This window comes from Maylandia zebra, linkage group LG12, assembly GCF_041146795.1.
Source record: "Maylandia zebra isolate NMK-2024a linkage group LG12, Mzebra_GT3a, whole genome shotgun sequence".
NCBI lineage: Eukaryota > Metazoa > Chordata > Actinopteri > Cichliformes > Cichlidae > Maylandia > Maylandia zebra.
Window position 1 is genome coordinate 26,673,372 of NC_135178.1, and position 25,032 is coordinate 26,698,403.

The 25,032-nt window shown below is 41.1% G+C and overlaps 2 protein-coding genes across 6 annotated transcripts; one reads left to right on the top strand and one right to left on the bottom strand.

The window, feature by feature from the left end:
• Positions 1 to 1,783: 1,783 nt before the first annotated feature.
• lzts3b (leucine zipper, putative tumor suppressor family member 3b) lies at positions 1,784 to 14,873 on the bottom strand. Of its 4 annotated transcripts, none has more exons than XM_076890965.1 (8): positions 14,670 to 14,873; positions 11,076 to 11,901; positions 9,677 to 10,147; positions 9,417 to 9,584; positions 8,774 to 8,902; positions 8,150 to 8,341; positions 6,731 to 6,961; positions 1,784 to 4,883 (listed from the first exon to the last, which is right to left on the bottom strand). In XM_076890965.1, the coding sequence occupies exons 2-8, from the start codon at positions 11,862 to 11,864 to the stop codon at positions 3,795 to 3,797; spliced, it is 3,069 nt and encodes a 1,022-aa protein (XP_076747080.1). In that variant the 5' UTR covers positions 11,865 to 11,901; positions 14,670 to 14,873; the 3' UTR covers positions 1,784 to 3,794. The 4 variants fall into 4 exon arrangements, with proteins under 4 accessions (XP_076747080.1, XP_076747078.1, XP_076747079.1 ...); XM_076890963.1 differs by having other exon boundaries at positions 11,076 to 12,025; XM_076890964.1 differs by having other exon boundaries at positions 14,628 to 14,873.
• A 4,245-nt stretch (positions 14,874 to 19,118) lies between these two features.
• On the top strand, positions 19,119 to 24,601 carry smyd1b (SET and MYND domain containing 1b). 2 transcript variants are annotated; one of them, XM_004547143.3, is made up of 10 exons: positions 19,119 to 19,357; positions 20,250 to 20,426; positions 20,628 to 20,841; positions 21,080 to 21,210; positions 21,401 to 21,439; positions 22,548 to 22,743; positions 23,528 to 23,620; positions 23,705 to 23,868; positions 24,002 to 24,170; positions 24,282 to 24,601. In XM_004547143.3, the coding sequence occupies exons 1-10, from the start codon at positions 19,236 to 19,238 to the stop codon at positions 24,444 to 24,446; spliced, it is 1,470 nt and encodes a 489-aa protein (XP_004547200.1). In that variant the 5' UTR covers positions 19,119 to 19,235; the 3' UTR covers positions 24,447 to 24,601. The 2 variants fall into 2 exon arrangements, with proteins under 2 accessions (XP_004547200.1, XP_004547202.1); XM_004547145.3 differs by lacking the exon at positions 21,401 to 21,439.
• The last annotated feature ends 431 nt before the right edge of the window (positions 24,602 to 25,032 follow it).

Sequence of the window (25,032 nt, forward strand, 5' to 3'; positions counted from 1 at the left end):
ATATGAAGGTCAGCAGAGTTGCTCATCTGTAAAAGCTGCAGCCTACTTCATTTCAAGGATATTTCAATTGGATACATAATGTTCAGAGGGATGAACCCAGACTTCTTTTGTTTGAGGGTTGTTATTTTTTTTGCTCACTATTATACCTTTCCATAATTTAATTTCACACCTTATAGTATCTACATTCTACGTTATAAGCTTAGGGTACTGGCTCTATTACTTAGTTGCTTTTACTTAAGCACATTCACATTGTGCTTCTATATACTGTGACAGTTGCTGTCTGCTTTATGTTGCAGATTTAGATCTTACATACAAAAAATAAGCCTGCGAATTAATGCACTGCCTTACTATAATGTATACTAACTGGCCATATTATTAGGTACACTTTGCTAACATTGGGTTGGACCCCCTTTTGCCTTCAGAACTGCAGAAATTCTTCAAAGTATAGCTTCAACAAGGTGCTGGAAACATTCCTCAGAGATTTTGGACCATAATGATATGATGGCATCATGCAATTACTGCAGGAACCACAGCTTTGGTGTGAATCTCCCATTCCACCACATTCCAAAGGTGGATTGACATCTGGTGACTGCTGAGGCCATTTGAGTACAGGGAACTCATTGTCATGTTCAAGAAACCAATTTGACATGAGATGTGCTTTGTGAAGTTATCCTGCTGAAAGCAGCTATCAGAAAATGGGTACATTGTGGTGATAAAGGGATGGACACAATCTGCAACAATACTCAACATTTGATACAAGGCAGAATGTTTAGCTTGTTTACAAAATCTAGACTCTACCATCTACAATTCACAGCAGAAACTGAGACTCATCTGACCAGGCAACAGTTTACAATCTTTTGTCACTGAATTTTGGTGAGTCTTAGCTCACATGAGTTATACTTGTGGTCTTCTGCTGCTGTACTCCACCTGCTTCAAGGATAATTGTGCATTCAGACATGCTTTTCTGTATACCTTGGTTGTAACAAGTAGTTATTGGAGTTGCTGTTTCCTTCCTCTTATCTTCAGACAGTCTGGCCATTCTCCTCTGACCTTTGGCACAAGGCATTTCTACTTAGAATGGTTGATTTACAGACCATTTTCTGTAAACCGTAGAGATGTTTGTGTGGGCAAATCGCAGTTGCCCAGCAGGTTTTGCAGGAGGCAGACCAGATCGACTACTACAAACAACAAACTTCAGTCACCTTTCTTCCCTATTCTGATGGACAGTTTAATCTTCAGGATGCACCTGCATGCCTAAATTGCAGGTGTGTCTGACAAAGTGGCCGGTAAGTTGAATGCTTTTTAGAGGTTTTTAGAAGTATAAAGAAAAAAAATGACTGATATTTTTTTTGATCTCCTTCTACTTTGTAAATAATCTGAGGGGAATGAATGGGAAACCACTGCTTTAAGAGACAATGTAACAACTTCCATCCACCCATCATCTGTCTCGACAGCAGCTTTCTTTGGGGCGCGAGACAGACACTAGCTTATGTTCACATCCACACCTATGGCCAATTTAGAACATACATATATGTGGATGGTGATGTAAACAGGGGTACCCAGAATGAGGGACAGAGAGCACATACAAATTTATCCTGATAAATTTGAATTTAAACACGCAGCCTTTTTGCTCTGAGGTGCTAACTCAGAGCGTAATAATAATAATTTCATATATCATTATATCATTATATAAAAATATTTCTTTTGGTCAGATTTTTCAAACTTGATTTCCAGAGTCAAATGTTTAGTCTTAAACATAAGAACAACTGAAGAACTAAAAGGGTTGAATTATTCACATATCTTTATTAGTTCTGCTGAATTTAACAAAGAGGTGGGTTTGAATCAAGCCAGAGCAGTACTAGTAACATAAATGCAAACAATAAATTGGAAATATGTATAAAATCGGTGGCATTTTGTTCTCTAAACAATGCAATACTGTAACTACATTTATCACCTACATCAAAAAGGAACATCATTTTTGGACAGGGTTGCTATGATTGCACCATCATGGTAGGCCGATAGGCTATCTACACAGTTAAAAAACAAACAAAAACAAAAACCACATAAAGGAAAGCTCAAATGGCACATATTTTTTTTCTCTGTCAGTTCACCATAATATAATAACAGTAATAAAGATGATAATACTATATAATACCTTAGAGATAAGTTAATATTCTTGAGCAACATCTTTGTATGCTGGCATAACAACACATATAAAAGCCATGATATTCACATCTGAGTCTACTGTACATCATAACTTGTGTGTAGGAAACTACATAGTGCAGTTAGCCTGAATTCTCCCTTTAAAGGGGCAGACTCTCCACTCGTCTGATTTTTTTTCACTTCCTTATCCCCTGCTTTATCGAAACGAAATATACAGAAGAAAGTAAGACTTTCCAGCATAAACACACCTCCTCAGTTTGAAATGTAAGTCTCACAAGCTTTGATGTACATGTTACTGTAGAGAAAATCCCCCTTTGCTTATATTATATCTTCACTTGCTCTATTGCCACTAGTCCCTCTATCCTCAATCTCATAAGCTGAAGCCTTTCATATGTTTACACACATGCACGCACTCGCTCGCACACGCTCTCGCTTTCTCTCGTACACAAAAATGTACAATCTATAACTATTATAAGTATTTCTTTCTAGATTATCATACATTCTATAAAAATTTTAACTTTGGGGATAAGTACTGCTTTGACAGATGTCTTGGCTGTGAATGACACAATTATCATAATAACCAAATTCAAATTGTGTGCTTCCATTCACATCATCTGCTAGCGGAGCGGTGAAAGCTCTCCAGTGACCCCTGGTGTTCATTGTTAGTCACCGCAGGAATACTGGAGCGAAGGTGAACCACGTTCTCCTGTGTCCTGAAACCTGTTCTGCCTGCATTTGGGGCTGATTATCTGCTAAACATATCTATTTAAATTCAATTTGTAGAAAATATAAACTCTGTTGGTCTTAATAATGTGTTTAAATGGGCCATGTGTGTTGGACCCTGTGCATGAAATGACTTGAAATAAACTGAATCAGTCTGCGAGACCGCTGACGTTACTAACTGCTGGGATTACAAATTAAATAGTCCAGCCACACTTCTGTTTGACTGGTTTGCTGATAATTAATGTCGCGATTAAAGCGCTGAAATCATCACACTTGATTCCCCCCCCCCCCCCCCCACCACTAACTGTTCCCAGCATACACATGCTGGAAAGACTGGAGTAAGGCGCTCTCTGGCCAAAAATGTTAACATCACACACTCTGACCACTAATTCTACTTTTACATAACCAGTGACACAGACTTACAATGAATAAATACCACATTATATTCCTGTTGATCGTTTCTGACAATATCCCTGATTGTCTTGGTCCTTTTCTAGCATTGGCATTAAATGACTCGTGTTTTAGCGCTGTAATCTAAACACCGTCATTTAATATTTTGTTTTGCTGCCATCCGTTAGCGTGGCACACTTTTCATGAACACTGATTATGTTGGATGCTGCAATTAGCAACTAGTGATAGAAAGGCTGCTTAGGAGCTTGAAAATATCATCGATAATGATTCGTGTTGTTAAGATCCTGTTGAGATGACTTTGTTCTTGTTGCATTTTAACAGTCGGCTCCTGTTGCTGCTTTGTGTCTATGGTTGCTTTGAAAAGTATGTCAGACTGTACTGGTTTATTCTATTGTAGACTGAATTGTTTTTCTACTGTATGCTGAAGTGGCTTTGTGTGAGAGGCCTTGGTCACTGTGAATGGTGCGAAATGGAGAATTTCCTCCATGGAGGTGTCTCTATATCTCAGTTGACTCGATCCTCTCCAGGCGTGAGGGTCCTGCCCAGGGAGGCGCAAGCTGGTGGAGGGAAGGAGGGCCCTTTTGGTCTTCACAAGGTGGAGAGAGGGTGAGGGCGATAGGGCCAGAGAGAGACGGCAGAGGCTGAGGAGACAGAGATGAGAGAGCTGGTGGCGGCGGAGGTGGAGAATTAGAGGAGGTGGGGGAAGTAGTTGTGATAGTGGTAACAGTGGTGGTGGTGGTGGTTGTGGTTTGTTTAGCTCCCAGCTGGCTCATACGTTTTTCCAAGGCCTGGTTCTTCTGCAGTGTTTCCACATAGCTGAGCTGCAGCTGTGCCTGGTATTTCAAAACCCGCTCCTTCTCGTCCTGCCAGGTGTGGCGCTCCTGGTCGAAGTTGAGGGCCTGACGTTCCCGTTGCTGTCGCTCCAGCCGTAATGCAGCCTGCAACTGCTCTAGCTGCCTACGCAGCTCCCCCGCTTCATCCCAGTGACCCTCCTGGACCCTCTGTGGCTGGTGACCATCCTGGCAGAGTTGGGACTCGTGACGTAGCTGGGCCTCTTGACGCATTTGAGCCTCATGACGAAGTTGGGCCTCCTGACGGAGCTGCGCTTCTTGACGCAGCTGCGCTTCTTGGCGTAGTTGGACCTCTTGACGGATCTGGGCTTCATGACGCAGGTGAGCCTCTTGGCGCAGCTGTGCCTCCTGGCGGAGTTGGGCCTCTGGTCGGATTTGGGCATCCTGACGCATCTGAAGGTCCTGCGGAACGTGCGGGTCTTGCCGTTGCTGCACGTCACGCCACTGAGCTTCTTCGCGTTGTTGCCTCTCTTGTCTCTGAGCTTCCTGCCTTTGGGCTTTGGCTTCATCACTCTGAAGGCTTAGCAGGGTGTCAGACGTGGGGGTGAGGGAGTTTGTTGAGGGCTCATTTGGGTTTCGTGGGCAGTGGACACCTCCCCATGGAGGCAGCAGCCCTGCAGCAGCCAAGTTAGGGCTCACAACAACTTCTGCCCCTCTGCTCACCTCACTCAGAGCCCGTTTTAAACTTAGCACCTCCGCTTCAAATACACCCAGCTTCTCTCTAAGGATGGTTACCTGCAGAAAGGAAAAGGTAACAGCTATTATAGGAAACCTTATTTGAACTCAATCTATGTGTGCTTTAGCATAGGACACATGTATATGTTTTATTTCAAAAAAATGTAAACACGCCTCCTTAACTAAAAAATAACCAAGGTACACAGACATTTTACTCTATGTGTGTAAGCTGATTACGAGCTCATTCAGCACAAAAGGAAAAAAATGTTGCAGCTGTTATATATAATGTTGCCCAATCCCCAATTTGTCCTAGTCTCCTTGCCAAGTTTTTGAAATCCCTCCAAAGGATTTTGAGGATTAAACACACAACAATCTAGATTTGGTGGTAAACATCCCAATCCGGCAATCTCACTTGTTGTAAATTGTTTCCCGACTGCTTCGGAGTGCGAGCGGCACCGTGTTGCACTTTTTGTGGACCCTGAAGCAGCCAGCTGTCTCCACCAAATGCAAAATCTGGGCTTCGATTGTTTCGATTGTCTTAATTTTCAACCTGCACCAAACAAGTGGGCCACGGGTCATGAGATAATGTTTTATTATTATTTTACAGTAACATAGAAAGCTCATGCTGGCATCACATAATGATGGCAGTAAATGTAAAGAATGGGAAGTATGTTATCAAAGGCCTGGATAATGATCTTTAGGCCTGTAATTATGACATTTTGCTTATTGTTTATATATATGTTTATATTTATATAGAGAATGCAATACATATTAATTAAAATGAACACTTAAATTTATCTTGTAAATATATTTAGCCGCATAGACGAACTTTCATCTGTAGTTTGATATCTTGTCTGAGATTAAGTGAATCTTGATTCAGTAATCTTGAATCTTGATTACATTTATGTGCATAAAATTCTGAATATCCATCTGTGCTGTTTGGTGTCTGTTGATTCAGAGCTTCAGCAGGTACACTGAACCAGTGTTGGACTCATTAATTCAATTACAAACCCTTACGAACATATTGCAACTAATATATTAAATATGACTGTGCTGAATTTTTTATACAGGGGAAGCTATGGCATATTTTATGAGACCAATTCAGTTTAATCAGCTACTATTATTTTTTATGTAATATATTAATGAATGATTGATTTATATGTTTATATACTCTGGTGACAGTGGCAGAGAAAAGGACATTAAAGAAACTGCTGGACATTATGGACAATGCTGGGCATCCTCTGCACACGGTCGTAAACAATCAGAGGAGCCTATTCAGCGACAGGTTGCTTCTCCAGAAAGTCAAAAAGCAACAGACTTAAAAACTCCTTTGTCACACAGTCAGACTGTTTAACTCCTCACTGGAGGGGTAACAGGGGGACAAAGGAGGGCAGGAACATCTCAGCTGTAGTGTTTTTTTACACTGTGCAATATTTGCAATATTTTTTTCTTATATTCGACTTGATGGTAATGTAGCTTGCCATCACCAGTGTGTGAATGTGTGTGTGAATGGGTGGATGACTGAATGTAGTGTAAAGCCCTTTGGGGTCCGTAGGGACTAAGTAAAGCGCTATACAAATACAGGCCATTTACCATTTGCAATAATCACTGTGCAATATATTCACTCAAATGTGCAATCCTATTTATCCATATTATATATTCTGTATTTATATATGTATATATGGTATATTTATGCTTATATCCTTACTCTCATTCCCCTTATTGTATCTGTAACATGCAACTTCTGTCGGTGCTGTGCTACTGGAAACTGAATTTCCTGGAGGAACCCACCCGAGGGATTAATAAAGTTTCATCTAATCTAATCTAATATAAAGTATTCATATGATTTTGCTTTCTGTTATTTGTAATCGTTATTGTTTAGTCCTCAGGTGTGACTGAAAACCTACCTCAGACAGAGTCCTCCTCAGCTCTCCCTCACACTTCTCCAGCTCCACACTCTTGCTGCTGTAGGAGTCCTTCAGGCCCAGCATGACCTCCTCCCGTTCCCTCAGCTGGGCATTGAGCTCCTTTAGCTGGCCTCTCAGGGCCACCATCTCTCCAGCTCGCTGGGTCACTTCAGCCTGACTTTCCCTCAGCTGCTGCTTCAGCAAGGAGATCTCTCCTGCTTTCTGGCACACCTGCCACAGGAAGGTTAGACAGTGAGAGGTATTTTGTAAATGTGCTCCCTATCTCATTTCATACAGACAGATTGCATACATGCAAAACTTCAATTAAAAAAAAGAAAAAGACGTCCCGCATTTGATTTTCTGTGTAAACATTTATTTGAACTAATACAAGAAAGTGCTGTGGTCCAATTTTCTAACTTTAATGACTTTTGGTTTTTGATGTAGTCCTGCTAACCGACAAACAAACATAAACAGAACTTAAAACACCTCTGCATCAGCACTTGCATTGCAAAATAGCATCGCCAAAAATACTGAAACCTTTAACCTAACAGAGTGTACTGCACCCTTTTGAGATTAACTGTCCAATCAAATGCTTTCTGTGGCACTTAATGGGCGTTCCATACTTACTATCTGATGGTTTGACTGTCTGAGAAAACTGCTCTGAAGTTCAGCTGTACCTTCTCCAAACTGTAACTTTACACTGTTTTCCATAAAGATCAAGACTCATACCAGGTCTCTGGAGAGCAGCACTGTTTGATGAAGCCATGATCTGTGATTGACAACTCTGATTTCGTGTTCATCAAGACACCTCATCACACAACTTATAAATCAGCATAGTGGGGACTTTTACAGCTAATGTGACTTAATCCAAGGACCTTAATTTGTCTTAGCTGTCCAAAAGGTATTCCTTTTAAATTATTGAGACTGGTCAAAATGCCTTTTGGTAAACTTTCACTGATAAAAATGTTGTATTCAGGCTGCGATATGCCTTTATCTTGGTCCTCAGTTACTATTACAGTATATGAAGGTTTCCTTGGTTCTTTTGCAACAGGTTGAACCATTTTTCATTTCAGTTTGGGGACAAAATATTTGTGACCTTCATACTTTGAACATATTTGGCGACAGTTTTCTTTCTTATCACCTCACCCAGTAGTTTAAAAATAATAATTTGATAAGTCAATATTCTATGTAGATCACTTAAGTAGATTTTCACAGAATAAGCAATAATCCCTCTTTTAAAATCAAACACAAGGCGTCAACATGTGCTTTTCCTTCAGAAAAAAGTCTTATTTTTTAAATAAAGAATCACAACCTGTTTGACCACTTTTAAAATTACACAGCAAAGTTAATTTCCCACGCACATGCACATATTCTGAGTACTCATCAATCCCAACATCTCGACATGTCCTCACATCTCACCTCCCATTTGGTCTCCTCCAGACGAGGCAAGATGTCAGCCTGCTCCTTCCTGTAATCCAAACATTTTCTCTCCAGCTCCTCTCTCTGGGCCAACAGAGCCGCCATCTCCTCCTGGAGCCTCCTTTTGTCCTGGGACAGACGGGTTATCTGGGCCTGCAGGGCAGTCTGGGAACGCTGAGCACGACGGGTAACCTGCAGATGAAAATGCAAGCTTTGAACATATCTACACTTGGAAGACCAGTGTATGATTAGACAAGTTAATAACATACGCTGATACATTAAGCTATGAAAGTTTAGAACATGTATAGTGTTTAAATGCTTTTTATAATATACTGGATTTTAGCTATATTTTCTTATTTCTTGAGTGCCATATTAACCATTTAAAAGCTTACATCTACTTCACATGTAGCTTTTCTAAAGGTTTTTAAACTGTAATAGAAATTCTTTTATAACCATCACTTGAACCTATCCTAATACATTTTCATATAATGCAATTTCTGTAGTCTTACTAATCTGACAGAGAATTTCTTTAATAAACTTTCCATCATTTTCGTTTGGAGTAAAGAAAACAAAGTGCAAATGCACCTTAACATTATTTTGCATGAAAGTTTGCAATGAAGTCACCTGCTGCAGACGTGAGGCATAGTTTTGTCTCAGCTCATCCATCTGTCGCTCCCAGACACGTTGCTTCTCCTCAAACACCTGAATGATCGCTGCCTCACTTTGGTCCAGGTTTCTGCGCATATGCTGCACCTGATGAAAGGAAAGCAGCATATGGAAGTGGAAACTCTATCAGACTGTAGGAAGGCAGTAAACTTTATGTGTGAGGAATGTAGTATTTGTAAAATGTGACAGATTTAATTCTCAGGTGTTTAAAGCAAATCCAAATCTTAATCTTTACAATTTTCACCTATGTGGCCATGTTCACATTGTTGCATCAATTATATCACATTATTTATAGGGTAAATAATAATAATAATAATTATTAACAGTTTGGGAATGATACAGTTTAGTTTCATCCAAATACAATGGGCCAACCTAAGTCACATTTGATTAAAGCAAAGGAATGATCTCACGTCTTTTCTCTATGTTTTTAATTACAATGTTCTGTGTACAAAAATTCAAATGTCATTAATCTCAAATGTACTGGTGTGGTAGCCCTTTTGGAAAAGAAATCTGAGAATGTAAATCAAAACAAACTCATGTCTGAGGTGAAATAGCCCTTTAAATGCTAACATGTGTCAGATATTTTTGAGCGGGCTCTGACCTCTTGCTCTTTCTCCCACAAGCGATCCTCGAGGTCCTGGATGATGTCATCTGAGGAGGGAGAGGGGCGTAGAGGTGCTGGAGCGTCACTCAGGTGGCTCAGCCTCTGATAGGACGAAGAGCTCTTTCCTGAGGAGGACCGGCCGCTGTCTGAGGCGCTGATCCCATTCTGAAGGTGAGAAACACATCACGGTACATCAAATATGATAAGAGCAGGGCCCATTTAGTCTTAGACAAAGCAAGCATGGATGATGGCTGCACCTGGTAGCCAGGCTTCTCCAGCTTCTCTAGGCCTGCAGCGGCTCCAACCATGCCCAATCTGTTGATGTGGCTGGTAGAAGCACTGAGAGGCCCCAGGACTGCTGGGGGTCCACAACCAGACCCTGAGCCCGTGTAGGTGGGCAGACTGGTCAGGGAGTTTCTCCCTGAATCGGACATGCCTCCCTGAACCACTTCATTACCAGTTCCCCCTCCATCACTTCTGCTAACCCTCACTGGGCTGTCCTGATCAAGGAGCAGGGCTTCTGGGACCTCTCCTGACTCACCTCCTCCTCCATCCCTGCCTCTCCTGCCTACTCTGCCCTCGCTGAACCCTTCACTCCTTCCCTCATGCTTTCCCTCATTTCCAGCCCCTCCTGCCTGGCCTACCAGATTCTGCATGGAGTGGAAGCTCTTGGGCACCACTGGCTTGAATGCAGAAGGACGCACAAGGCCTGAGTTGTTCTGCATTGCCTGTGAAAGACAAGAAGAGGGACAGAAGAATGACAGTCAAAAAAAATGTGAGCCATATGAGCTACAGTTTACAGACAAAAGTAAAACAAAGTACAAATTTCAGCAATAAAATGATGATATTATGTATTTGAATGCTGAACCTGATATTATGTAAAGTTTTATGTATTTAAAACCACTTAAAACAATAGTTTTTGAATTTATTTCTTCCTACTAATACTCATTTTTCACGTGGCATGCATTATATTCCTCAAGTATATGTTTTTGATGGTTACTATAACTATCTGTTTTTACAGATCTCCATCCATCCATCATCTTCCGCTTATCCGGGACCAGGTCATGGGGGCAGCAGCCTAAGCAGATCTCACGAAAAACACGAGATCATTTTACAGAGCTCATGCTTTTTAAAAGTTATTGCGTGTGAACGTTAATATACAGCTTCAATAATCTTTGACATCCAAATAAAGTTGCCATCTTTTAAAAAAAAAAATTGCTTTGTGTTAGTAGCTCTCCACAAAAACCTCAGCAAAGAAACAGTTTGTGGAAAGATGGTGCTTTATTCTGAAGATTTTGGAAAACAACATAGAAAAGATGAACTGTTTACACTGTTTCTTAATAAAATAATGAGAAAAAAAAGGAAGTTTGAGTTAAAACATACTTGGAAAAAATGAAATCTAATGTTTTATAGTCTTAATATAAGAGTATCATGTAAATCAGTGGTGTTTAAAACTTTCTCCTCAGAGTGATTCATTGCAATAATTTACATTCGGCTAACAATTTAAAGCTGTGTGAAATGCACAAATGTTCTGGGGGAAAAAGCTCCAGAAGAGTCACAAAAATAAATATAATTTCCCGTTCTTGCTAACTTGTAACCCAATAGATTTGTTTTGAATCCCTCTCTGAAGGTGCTGACCTGCTGTGTGTGAAGTACCTGTTCAAGTTTTCCTGACACAGGCATGATCTTGGGCGGGTTGTGGTTTGGAGGGTTGTGGTTATGGCCGGCTGGATTGTTCTCGCTGTCGGCTCTGACGGCTGCCATCTCTCTGTGCTGGTGTTGGCTCATCCCAACACTGCTCTTCTCACTGGCCCCTCGACCCACAATGTTCCCACAAACATCTAAACCTGCAGCCTGCATTTCCCTCTCTCGCTCTCTTTCCATCCTCTCGTTCTCCAGCCTCTCTCTTTCTCGCTCCCTCTCCCTCTCTCTCTCGCGCTCTCTCTCCCTTTCTATCTTCTCCCTTTCAATCCTCTCTCGTTCCCGCTCTCTGGCTCGCTCCCTCTCGCGTTCCCTCTCACGTTCCAGCCTCTCCCTCTCCACTCTTTCCCGCTCCCTCTCCCGGTTCCTCTCCCTCTCTCGTTCCCTCTCTAACCTCTCCCGGTCCCAGTCTCGGTCCCGGTCCCTGTCTCTCCCCCTCTCACGCTGCCTCTCCCACTCCCTCCTGCCCGCTCCGTTGCCACAGTCCAACTGGTTGTTGTTGGACGGGGCTGTCATGGTGCATTCAGTGTTGGTGGAGGAGGCTGTTTCGGTGGGTCGGTCAGTCCCGGTACAGGTCCCAGTCCCGATACTAACACTCCCTCGTTCATCGCTAGAGGCCGTCCCGTCTGATATAGTCGCCGGGGGGCGTGGCAGCCGCTCTGCGCTGCAGCTGCGATCAGCAGGGCAACGGCGAGAGAGAGGAGGTGCTCGGGGCAGGGTGGTCCTCGTGCCCACAGACTTCATGGCAAACTCCTGCTCTCCTGCCACCCCACTGCCAACACTGCCCATAGTGGGGGTCAAAGGTCAGGATTAGAGGTTAGGAGTCAGGATTGGGGAGGGTCACAGATACATTTGGAAGTAGTGTGGGTCATCACAACCTAATGCAGGTAGTGGGGGCACACACACTAGAGGAACACAGAAAAACGAAAGGAGTTATACAATATTGTAATTGCATAATGACTAGTTATACAATAACAACTGCAGAAGAGATTCCAGCCCACATACAGGGGCAGCGTGGTCCTCCCACCATGATAAAAATGAAAAGGGTCAGATAGATAAGTCTGGACAACTCTGTGCATAGTGAGGGAAAAAATAAAACATAAAAATAAGACTTTCTCCAGCTTGATGATGAAATCACAACACTAATCTCTGTAAACATGTTCTAAGTAAAAGTGAAAATTCTCAAACTAATTTCAGACTTTTTTGTTTATGTTCATAAGTTATAAGATATAGTGTGAACAGGTCACTTATACCAGTCCAATACAAAACACGGACTATGCAGATTTGGTGTCCATTAGCATCACTGAGCTGGAGGATGAGGGTATGTGTCTATTGTTTGTTTGTTTTGTTAGCTTGTTTGTTTTCCCTTTTTCTATGGTCACAAATCCAGGAATACAGTGCAAAAAAAACCCAGCCCTGCAACAATCACAGCCTCTTTTTTTGAGGAAAGCTCACAATTATTCTTTTTTGTTTGCTTTGCATCAGATAGATGTAGTTTCATTCCCTGATTTTTTCCCTTTGCTTCCTCCTCAGACATCACTCCTACACAATGTATAAAAATAATGGAACAATATTGCAACATAAAACAACATCTCACTTAACCCATTAAAAAAAACTATAAAAGAACTTGACATGTACATGTGATGATGTTTGTGGTCTATTATACTTTCCTGTCAGACCTCTTTCTAAGCAACTGTGATAGAAATGAAACACCAGGAATCACAGAAATCCAGATAGAGTGGGTTTAGGGTGGAGCTGTGTAGAAATACTGTAAACACTAATCACACATATAGATGGTAACCAGTGCATTGTATAGAAGGTTATTTTCTATAGTGGGCATCTGAGAAAAATCACAGCATCCAAACTGGGCTTATATGGAATTCATTGGGTATAAAGCTAATGATGTTATGCTCAGTACATTTTGGAGCATGTAAACAGGAAAAGGACCTGTTGAGAACATTGAGAACATCTGTAGTGTGGCACAAACCAACACAAATATCACCACTTGTCAACTTATCTCCAACATCTTTATTTTGGAATCTCAACATCAAAACTGCTGCAAAAATGTTCTTATTGCAGGACTGTGTAAACTTTGCACAAAGTGTATTCCTGTTAATGTGGCCAGTTTATTAGGTACGCCCAATTAAAGCAGTTGGATATCAGCTCTGGAATAACTTTGCATCATTGTAGAAGATGTAGTTTTTACTTCTGCGGACCTACATCACTATACTTAAGCCTGGTTTATCCACCGGGTAAACAGTGCAACAGCTCAGGCTGTTGAATATTTGATTAACAGCAAATTTATTTGCAATCATCCACCAATAATACATCTTAAATACTCCAAGGTAAATGTGTTTTTTTTTTCTTTTTTGCATGTTATGCAATTAGGACTCCAGTCTATCAGAGAGGCCTGTAAATACCCTTCCCATTTACTGTAGTCACAGTCAGTTTCTACTATTTCTACAATAAAAGAAGGGCGATGGTGTACAATTCAGCAGCAACACAAACTATAATGAAATTACCATAAAGTGGAATTGACATGTCTCTAAAACAGTTTTAAGAAAAGCACATATATGAAAGATGTTATTTTGAAGTGACCTGAACTGCACTGCAATGATTGTGGTTTCTATTCATTTTATGAGTCCCTTTCGGCGAAAGAAGACTACATGTTACACACATCTCTCAGTGGAAACCCTAATGCTAAACATAACAACATTACCATCTGAGTCCAACCTGGGACCATGGGTGAGTGCCACTTGAATCTCTTTGTGGCCTGTTAGCAGTTTACTTATTTTGTCTAGTACAGGCCAAAGATAAAATTCAACAACCCTGAAAACAAAACCAGCCACAAAACCGAACCAACATCTAAAACTGAATCTAAGAAAGCAGAATATATCACAAAACTGATATAACAGAGTGCATTCATTTTTTAGCTTGGTTTGCCAAATAAACAGGGAACTCTGAGGAGCATATACTCTGTAGAGAAGGATACGAACACAGAAGCCTTGATATGGCCTACATAAGCTATGTTTATATGTGTATAATCTGCAGCCACCCACTACTCTGAATCGCAAAGTAGGATTCAGGATATTTTTACATCAACCAAAATCATACAGTAGAAAGATCGATCGATCGATCGATAGATAGATAGATAAGGGCGCAGTCAAGCAATGCACTTCCCTTTCTCAGGCCATTTACTAGAGGTTTACTTCCACTTGGGTGAATAGTAGTAGTAGTAAAATACACTGCCTATCTGTCTGCTGCTCTGCCCCATTCCCCTCCCCTCACGACTCCCTCTCTCCGTTTTCTCTGCATCCCTGGGCGGCAAGGGCGGCTTTAGCAGCATCCGCATCAAGCCCTGAATCGACTGCGCTCCCAAACAATTACTTGCTAGGCCTGTGCCAAAACACAAGCGCACGACCCTCGCTGGCTGGGAAAAATGAATCGAGATTAAAATGCAGATCGTCATTGACATTGACGACGTATCATGCAGTGGCTTTGATTTACCGATTGTAGCATCCTGGCGGTCCATCATCAAAGGCTACTCACTATTTTGCAGCTTGGCGGTTTTGTAAGATGGCAGCCCCAACAAACAATAATGTCAAAAGACAGAGACGTCAGTCCTGGTCGGTCGGGCTCTGAATTATTCCGCGTTGATGCCGTGGCTCGGTAATATTAAGGATGCTGTCTTCGACCGCTGTCAGCGTCGGATGCTGATGATGGAGTCGGTCGGTTGATACGCGCATCAGCTGAGAGACACACACCCACCTTTGGTCCCGCCCCTCCGGCTGCACGATACAAACGCCCCCTTTTGGCACTCATCCAGTGCTCTCCCCCGGGAAAAACCTATAGAGGTATTATATGCTGGACAGTTCCTCGGATGGATGGATGGATGGATGGATGGTAAATGTCAGCTTAATCTTCATAATCATAACGCATATGAAACAAAGGACACGTGATTTTTTTTTTGGCAATGCAACATACTCAACACTGACACATCTTTCCCCATATATTTATATGTTACATATATAAGAAGCTGCCCTGTAGCCTGATGATGCAGAACAAAAGGATCATTCATTTGCGGGTTTGTCTCTGTCTGCTTCTTTTTGCTCTGTTTTGGTATCTACCAGTGTCTGAATCAAATATCTGATTCTCCAGCTTTTCCTTCTCTATGATCTCCAGCCAGTCACTATTTTCGTCTGTCTGCCTGGGATGCAGTGTATTAGATTGTGAAGAAACAGAGCAGTGAGCTGTAAATCAAAAGCAGTAATGTTTATTGTGGAAAATGTGCCTAGAACAAACTAGAACCAGAGATTTTAGATAAGAGTCATCTAAAATAAAACATACAGCCAAAATAATTGCCCCGGGCTACATCTTTTCACTTTTGTAATTTACAGACATACAGCAGGACTTGGGGCACCTTGGTGATGTGGCCCTGGGTTCAAATCCGGCCTGGGGTCTTGCTGTGTGGGGCTTTTTTCTTCCCATGTTTGTTTGAGTTCTCTGACTTTTTCCCAAAGTCCAAACACAGCCTCCTGAGAACCAGCTCATTCATGTATGTCCTCTGTAATGGACATTTGTTTTTGACCTATATCTTTTGAATTATCTGAGTAACCTTAATAAGTCCTGATCTACTAAATAGAGGACATTCCTGGCCTTCTGTTGATATCTCATGCATTTGGGTGGCCTCTTTGAGCTCCAAAGAGGCAGGAACACACACACACACACACACACACACACACACACACACACACACACACACACACACACACACACACACACACACACACACGTTCAATGGGAAGATCCTTTTTTTCCTTCTCAGGAGGACAGGGTTAGGTTAAGTGGTGTCTCTAAATGTGAATGTGAGTGTGAATGGATGTCTGTCTCTGTGTGTTGGTGACTTGTCCAGGGTCTACCCTACCTCTTGCCATATGCCAGATGGGATAGGCACCAGCCCCCCTGCAATACTGAATTGGATAAGAGGAAGAAGATGGACGAAGAGCAAGACTTCATGAAAAATAACAATAACACTAACCCAGTGAGACCAACTAGTAGCAATTTTATGCCCTATCTATCTCACGTGAATACCTTAAGTTGTTTCTTTTGCCTTGTACTCCACCCAGGAGACAACCAGGAGAGGTGAAAATTGCTAATGTATATTAGACATAAAATAGTTTTACTGAAACCACAGCAGTAGAGTTTGTGATTAAGATATTTTTCCTGATAGGTAGGATGGCCAGTCGTCCCGTGCTTCCTGTGCTTTCTACAAACTGACGATGAAAGATAATGCTAAAAATTTTTTTAACTAAACTCCATATAGAATCCCAAAACAATTCATTAATGCTGGTCATTCATGAACTAACAAATATCCAGTATAAGGTAATAAATCCCCAGATTTCTGTTACATCCTGAATGAAGTAACTGCAGACTTATTAGTATAATATTATCAGAATAATAGAATGAACCTGCCTGAAATTCTTCTAGTTTTGGATTATGCTTGTTTGCACATTAGCACAAACGTTGCCACAGAATCATTTAGGCTGACATTTGCTTTTTATGTGTGGAGTTAAAAAAGAACATCCCTTTGTTTGGTTTTGACAAACTCCACCAGCAGTCTGCATGTGCATGCATATGAATTTTTTCATCTTAATTTTCTTAGTTTAGAAGTTTCACCGACGAGCTGTTTTTCTGTATTTTCACACAATGGTCAAAAACATTATGTTTTCTTGCTCATGCTTCTCCTTAAAGGTACAGATGTTTAGAAAAAGAGCCCCAGTGCTTCCTCTAGAGGATTGGAGGCACAAATCATACAGAGAGAATTCAAAACTCCAAAAAGTGGCCACTCTGTGTACCTGAAAGCAATTTGATTTTTTTTTTCCTTTTTTGCATGTTATGCCTTGACTTGTTGTGGCAGGTGAAGCTCCACTAAATAAATTCACCACATCCTTATTACGACTGGTTGCGTCTTTGTCTAAAATGCCTGCTGTGACCGACAAATAGGCAATAAGTTAATTTAATCAACAACTGCAAGCTTACCACACCACGTGTAGATGTGTGTACAGGTAGTAAATAATTAAGTAAGTATCTAAAGTAATTATCTAGTGAATTTAAGACACTTAGGTTAGTTGGCGCTACGGATACTTATAGTATAGTGTTGGCCTTTGATGTCATATGCTCACTTACCAATCTTACTCATGCAGGATAGTAGAATCTTACCTTGAAATGTCAAATCTCTAAAGAAAAACATCCCAGTGCTCTTGTATTTGCTTCATTTTCCATGAGGGGGCAGTAGTGTTTACTTTTTCACTTGCACTCAATCTCGCAGCTGCAATACAGCTGCAAGCTGAGAGCACCATTGCTTTCAACTGAGGCATGTTCTTCCTTTAGCCACCATGATGCGCTAATGTTTACTTAACTTAATTTTATGCATTTTATTTCTCTGCTGTCTCCCTTTACTTTTCCTTTGTTATACCGGTCACCTGACTCAAAAGAAGGCATTAATGTCAAACCCCAGAAAAAATAAAGACATGTTAATATCTTTGCAAACAAGAGGTAATAACCTGTGAGATACAAATGAACTTCCTTAGATTACTATTAACACATTAAAATGTAACTTTTAGCACTTTAACACTGCATTTTTAGGTTGTTAAAGAAGAAGAAGATGATACAGAGTCCACATTAGATTTTTAGAGGTCAAATTAAGAATTATATGCAGTTTTTTTTTGTCTGCTAATGTTGGGTTATGGTGCAATGATTAACACGTTAAAAAGGTTGTGGGTTTGAATCCACCAGACCAACTGGGGCCTTTCTTTGTGGAGTTCTCCTTCTCTGTCTTCATTCCACAATCCAAAGACATAGACTTTAGGTTAACTGATTTTAAATGGGCTATAGCTGTGAATATGTGGTGGCCTGTCCAGGGTATGTCGGCTCTCACTCCATGTTCTGCAAAACAGTAAATAAGCAGAAGAACATTGATATCACATGCTTCTTTCAAGATGGCAAAATATGCATTTTCTTCATGATCCCTGTTTATATCATAACAGAAATTTGTCAAGATGTCAGGCATCTACTTTAAAAACCAGAGTCCAGAATGGGTGAACCAAGTAAGTAGAGGGCTTCCTAAATTGATAGGGGATAAAAGAAAAATTAAAGAAACTGTCTCTTGTCCATCCAGGTGGTCTGTCTTCTGAACACTTCCGCTATCCTTGTGGTCACTTCAGCTCACTCTGGGAAACTCCTGCTGGAAATAAAGAGAGTTATACTTGGGCTTTGCTTATGAACAGCAGCTGTTTTACAGCTTCACAGCTGATCTGAGCATAAAAGAACAGCTGAGTGAAACAGGGAGGGAAAGCTGTGTTACTTTTCTGCTGTTTTGTGACAGTTTGGTGAATGAAAGCATGAGAGTGTATGTATACAGAGACCTTAACTGGATATTCAAGTTTTATGATCTGACTTTCTTTGAGGGGGCCCTCAGCAGGTGGATGCCTCCCACCTCACAGTGTGTAAGTGACAGTTTTCCTGCTCTGTTGCATCATAACATGCAGTTAGAGAGAGACAGAGCGCAGGAAAGGAACAGCATGATAGAGAAAGCACCAGAACAGAGTAGAGGCAGTGAGATAGAGCAACTCTGTTCCTGTCAAGCTTCTCGCAGCTGTTCAACGTCACAACTGACTCCTGACAGACAGTCACAACTGAAGGACGAAAATAACCCTCAAGGAGAGGGCGTCTACCAACACTCAACATCAGGGGTCAGGGGATTTCTGCCAGTGTAAAGCAAAAAATGTGACAAATTGTAAAAGCTGAAGACATCTCACAGATGACAACCAGCTTCAGTTGTGTTACTTTCGCACAAAGATAACTGGTTTTATTGACAAGCCTGCCCGCTGAAGACTTTTAATTTCTCACTTAACTAAAGAGACAAAACACCAACCAACCCGTCTTCTGCATCTGTTGGTACAGTTCAAGAGGTGCTCGGCTATTTTAGTAACTTGGGTGAGGAATGTACAGTCACTGAAGAACACAGGCACAGATTGGAGGTCCTACACTAAGTCTTCTCTCATCCACTCAGACCATCATCCATTCACCAGAGTCTCAGAATCCGGCGCACCTACAATGGAGACCGTGGCAATATTTGACTCGCCTGGGAAGGGGAGAGGGTTAAAGGCAACAAAGGAGTTTTGGGCAGGAGATGTAATTTTTTCCGAGGCCAGTATTGCAGCTGTTGTCTTTGACAGGTAAGGTGAGGATGTAAGTTGTGGGTGTGGATGGTCATTGATAGGGATGCCTTCAAATGCAGTCTTTATGGGATATTTGAACATGTGAATAATGGATTTTCTGGCCTTTTGTTAGTCTGTAATTAGAAATTAACCAGAGCACGTTGTGTTTTTATATTTTGGAAAGCTATACTGCTGATTTTTACTTATTTTAGTGGAATAAAAGCAGTTTCCTTAGAGTATGGTGCCTTGCCACTTGTAGCGACTCAGCCTTATCAAGCAAACCCTCATAACATTAACTATGTGGAAGAATCTGAAGAAAAGTCCACATTTACACAATGTCTTGTTTTCAGTGTTGTTTGTGGTGGACTGTGTGACAGCTGTAGTCAGAGGTTTCTGCTTCTGTATCATAGACTTAATAGCAAAACAAATTTTTGCTTTATTACCCATCATTAGCCTACATTATAATTTCAAAATATTACATTTTAATGTTTCTAAAAGCCTCTAAACAAGAATTTAAGTGCACAGTACTTTTAAAATTGTGCTTCTAACACACAATGCCAAACTTGACTGCCTTAATATCAGTTCTTCTCTATCTCAGAAGTGCAGATTATCCTAGTATTAATTTCCATACAAGCAATCATTATGAGTTTTATAACAGTTAACTAAATGGGTCAAAATAATCTCCGGTCAAAGTCCACTTGTATTAGTGTTTTTAGTACTTCTTCAACTCACTGATGAAAGCTGTGAACACTAATTATTATTGGTGCAATTTTAGTTAAACATGAAAGAGTGAACTATCAAAGCAGGTGCAAGTGCTGCTCTTTAAATGATAACTGAGTGTCGTATGCGTGTGCTACAGATTTTAAATTATGACGCCTATCCTTGTTTTCTTTCTTCTCTTCCTCTGCAGTCTAGCAGAGCGTATTTGCCACAGCTGTTTCCGAAGACAAGAGAAGCTGCAGCGGTGCGGCCAGTGTAAATTTGCACATTATTGTGACCGAACCTGCCAGCGTGCAGGCTGGGCAGAGCACAAGCTAGAATGTAGCGCCATCAAAGCTTATGGCAAAGTACCAAATGAGAACATCCGGTAAGTGGATGGAAAGGGAAATAAGTGCTATAAAAAGACTGGCTAGTCTTTATTACTTACTATAGGACAACAAATGTGTAATTTAAATAGGCACTTGTATGCTATAAAGCAGTAAATGTTAATACACTTCAAAAGTAATTTAAAGATAATGTGGATTTGACTTTACACGTCCATTTCTCCATTGCTCATTTGTGTGGTCAGTGTGGTGGCCCGCATTATGTGGCGCCTCGACAAGGAGGGGAGCACGGTGTCTGACATGCAGCTGACCACGCTGGACGAGCTGGAGGACCACATTGCCGACATGCCAGAGGACGACTTGAAGGAGCTGAAAGTGGACATTCACAACTTCCTGGACTACTGGCCCCATAACAGCAAACAGCACACAATTGATGATATCTCACACATATTTGGAGTGGTGCGTTTAAATGACTAAAACATATATTTGTTAGTTTTTTTTAAAGTAAAGTCTTTAGTAGGAAAACCTGATTCATAAATAAGACAGTTCACCTGAGACAACACTGTTTCTGCACTTAATGCCTTGATTCACAGCTGCCATGCAGCCTTGAATATTTACATTTGTTTTATTTACCTGTAGCAGTCTTATATGGACAACATGTATGCATGTTCACATCAAAGATTGCCTTTTTTTCCAGATCAACTGTAACGGCTTCAGTGTGAGTGACCAGAGGGGTCTCCAGGCAGTAGGAGTTGGTCTTTTCCCCAACTTGTGTCTAGTGAACCATGACTGCTGGCCCAACTGCACCGTAATCCTCAACCACGGCAAGTAAGTTAACAAAAAATACTCTTCATGACAACTCATTGTTATCTACAGCTCCAAATTCCTCAAAATTGATTAAAAAGTGAAAAATACTTAACGTTTTCAGAGCTTCTGTGCACGTTTATGTGCTGTTACGTGTGAATGTGTGTGTGTTGGGTGTCACTTGGTGTAAAACTGCTTCCTGTTTGTCTTTCAGTCAATCGGCTGTGAATACTATGTTTCATTCTCAACGGAGGTGCGTTGCCTCATCCTGAGCCTTTGAAGTTTATTATTAGAGCACCCTTTAGACTCTGTCATTAAACAAATCATTACACTTAACAATCTGTTGTAAAAATTTTTTTTATCAGCGAGCAGTGTTCTGTGGTGAGCACTGCATGTTTGATGTGACTCGAATATCACCTCAATACATGTTCACATGTGCTACTTGAATGCTCTAACCCTTTAAATGGCTTGTTTAGTGTAACAAAAGGCTGCTAACTTTTTCTTATCTCATATTTCTTCGCCCGAAAAAACCTTTGTCGTGTCCACACAAAGTTTTATTCGAATGCAGCTGGTGTGTCACTTTGTGCGTCTGTCCGTCACACCAACACAGATTGCCGTGTGTGAGTGTAGTAGTAGCTTCTACCTTTTATACCACATTTTCCTTATTGTTTCACCTTTAACTCAGCATAACACCAAAGTAAAATAAGACAAAAAGAGCATTTTCATATAAATACAACCTTTTTGTTAGATAAAACCGATTATTACCGTTTTGCATGTTATGCAAGGAGACTGAAATTGAAACTAACTTTACAACAAATTAAAGAAAATGAACCAGATATACGTGAAATGTTTTGCCACTTAAGTGCTGTGTGAAATGGTAAATGGCCTGCATTTGTATAGCGCTTTTCTAGTCCATAGGACCCCAAAGCGCTTTACACTACATTCAGTCATTCACCCATTCACACACACATTCACACACTGGTGATAGCAAGCTACATTGTAGCCACAGCTGCCCTGGGGCGCACTGACAGAGGCGAGGCTGGCGCCACCGGGCCCTCTGACCACCACCAGTAGGCAAACACGGGGTTAGTATCTTGCCCAAGGATATTTGGCATGCAGCCAGGATGCAGCCTGGGATCGAACCACCGACCTTCTGATTAGGGGCTGACCTGCTCTGCCACCTGAGCTACAGCCACCCAGAAATAAACCGACACTCACTAATATCTCACTCAGTTGAAGGATCAGTCCTTCAACTGGACTGAAAGCCACGCTGTGGAACAGGATTTCACCATCGCAAACTCAATCACAAAGCATGTGTTTCCACATCTCTGCTCGTGTTTGACTGTGATTCTCATCCCCAGGATCGAGCTGCGTGCTTTGGGTAAGATTGCAGAAGGCGAGGAGCTGACAGTCGCCTATGTGGACTTCTTGAATCTGTCAGAGGAGCGACAGAGGCTGCTGAAAACACAATATTTCTTTGACTGCACGTGTGAGGACTGCAAGAACCGAATTAAAGATGACATGAAGATTGGGGGAAGGGAAGAGGACGGAGTCAAGGTTAGTGTTCGCTTGTCTCCAGTTTAACCAAACACCCCCCACTGCGTTTAGAACTGATAAGAACAGGCGAGAAACATGAGAAGCAGTCACACAGAGACTATTTTAAGCAAAGATAAGTCTCAAGTGGATTCAGTCTTCTGTGCATTCAAACCTGCTTTTGAGAAACAGCTATTAGAAGAAATAACCAATTTCAACTTGATTTGCTGATTAATTTTAATTACTTACTTTCTTTTCTGTTTTATTTTTTAATAAAGTTTATATCCAGCTTTCAGTGCCAAATACACATAAATGTTTGTCACATCACTGAAAGTCTCAGAAGTGAGAGACACTGCTAGATGTAATCTGAATCTATGTACTGCTGTTGTAACACTAATGTGCTCTGTGTGCTTTTATAGACTATACACGGGTGTGTCACAAGTTATAAATAACTTGCCAGTAGCTATTAGCACAAAAAAATGTTTAAGGAGTTTCTGTGTTTAACAGGATAAGTCTGAAAAACTGGCCACATCTATTTTGAAGCGCCAGATTGGCTACCTAATAATAATAATGTGGAAACGTAATTAAAATTCTAACAAAGTAAATCTTGTTTGTTGTAATCAAACATCCTGTGTGTGTCACCAGCAGGTCAAAGGTCCTTTTAGGGATAAAAATAACCAGACTTTCTGTTTTATAATTCTAGAAAGTCTTACCTGCAGTCTTACCTAAATAACTCTGAAACATTTTTTTTCCGCACATTTCTTTGTCACTTTTTAATACTTGACCCAAAATCTGTCCAATGTTTTAGCCTTCAGAGGAACAAGTGAAAGAGGCAACAGATTATTGCTTTCAGATGCTAGAGAAGATGGAAAAGGCTCGATTAAATGGTGACTACCATGAGGTATTGTATCAAATCACTTAAATGAAAAAAAAATGTTTTTTTTTGATACTGTGTAATCTTTCTTATTGCGGTTCGTCTCTTCAGGTTGTGAAAATCTGCAGGGAGTGCATTGAGAAGACAGAGCCGGTTCTGGCAGACACTCACATCTACCTGTTGAGGATGTGGAGCACAATGAGCGAGGTTCAAGCTTACCTGCAGTACTTTGATGATGCTGCAGATTACGCCCGGAAGATGGTGGAGGGATACATGTAAGTGTGAAAATACAGAGGATTTTCCTGTTATACCCATGAGCATAATTTATCTAATGTTGATAGAAAGAACAGGTTGTCAGCTTGAAAAGGTTAAAAACACAACACAAATAGAGTCTCATCCCTCTAACAGGAAGCTGTACCACCCGAACAATGCTGCTCTTGGTATGGCTGCCATGAGAGCAGGAGTGACCCACTGGCAGGCTGGGCAGATTGAGGTTGCACATGGGATGATCTGCAAGGCCTACGCCATTCTCATGGTTACCCATGGTCCAACACATCCCATCACTAAGGACCTTGATGTAAGCGTCACCTTAAAATTATTCAAATTAGGTCTCCTTAAACTTTTTAATAGAAATAAAAATTTTCCTGGCCCACTGAGTGCTGATGTTTCTGTTCTGATTTCTTCACAGGCGATGCGCATTCAGACAGAGATGGAGCTGAGGATGTTCAAACAGAATGAGTATGTTTATCACAGTATGAGAGAGGCAGCTCTGAAGAACAAACCCATGACCATGATGCACGAGCCCAAGTCTGTGGAGGAGGGAATCAAAAATCTCTTCCACCGGAGGAAGTGATCACATGACAGCAATCAGGAGAGCCCCACCCTGTTGTTTACTGTTAACAGCTTTCAGAGTGTTGATGTTAGCCTAGCCATTTAGTCACATGACCATTTTCTGCATCACTTAGTTTTTCAGGGAAATATGTCTTTTCATTAAAAAAGATGTCTTGACCTTGTGAGTTTGCTTTGAAGATGCAAAATCCAACCACAGGAGTGAATTATAAAGTAAAAAGCACTACTATCTCTGCCCTCATAAAACTTAAAAAAACAAAAACAAAACAGGCTTAAGTTAGTGCACCTGTACATCAAATAGACCCACATCCTTTGGTGTTTGCTGTGACACTACATAAGGTCAAAAGATAGAGTACAAGAAATGCAATGACAGTATGTCGCACTTTAACCCAGTGTAAAGTTTTACATTACCAGAAGATGTTGCTAGCTTAACTGATCTTTGACTGCACAGATAAAGATGCACACTGATGTTTTGATAGTTTTATTTTATAAAAATTTAAAAAAAATCTAACTGTCTTGCAGATCCTGGGCTAATCACCAACGTAAGCTGGATGCCAAATTTGGTATAAGGGCTTTAACTAAGTTCCTGT

Bases quoted from the DNA above. Each gene is read 5' to 3' on its own strand.
- smyd1b (XM_004547143.3), top strand. From the start codon at position 19,236: ATGGAGACCGTGGCAATATTTGACTCGCCTGGGAAGGGGAGAGGGTTA. The intron at 20,842-21,079 runs GTGCGTTTAAAT...CTTTTTTTCCAG, and splicing joins TCTCACACATATTTGGAGTG to ATCAACTGTAACGGCTTCAG. The intron at 21,440-22,547 runs GTGCGTTGCCTC...TCTCATCCCCAG, and splicing joins ATGTTTCATTCTCAACGGAG to GATCGAGCTGCGTGCTTTGG.
- lzts3b (XM_076890963.1), bottom strand. From the start codon at position 11,909: ATGGGCAGTGTTGGCAGTGGGGTGGCAGGAGAGCAGGAGTTTGCCATG. The intron at 8,903-9,416 runs GTCAGAGCCCGC...TCCTTTCATCAG, and splicing joins TGTGGGAGAAAGAGCAAGAG to GTGCAGCATATGCGCAGAAA. The intron at 6,962-8,149 runs GTGAGATGTGAG...TTCCTGTGGCAG, and splicing joins TGGAGGAGACCAAATGGGAG to GTGTGCCAGAAAGCAGGAGA.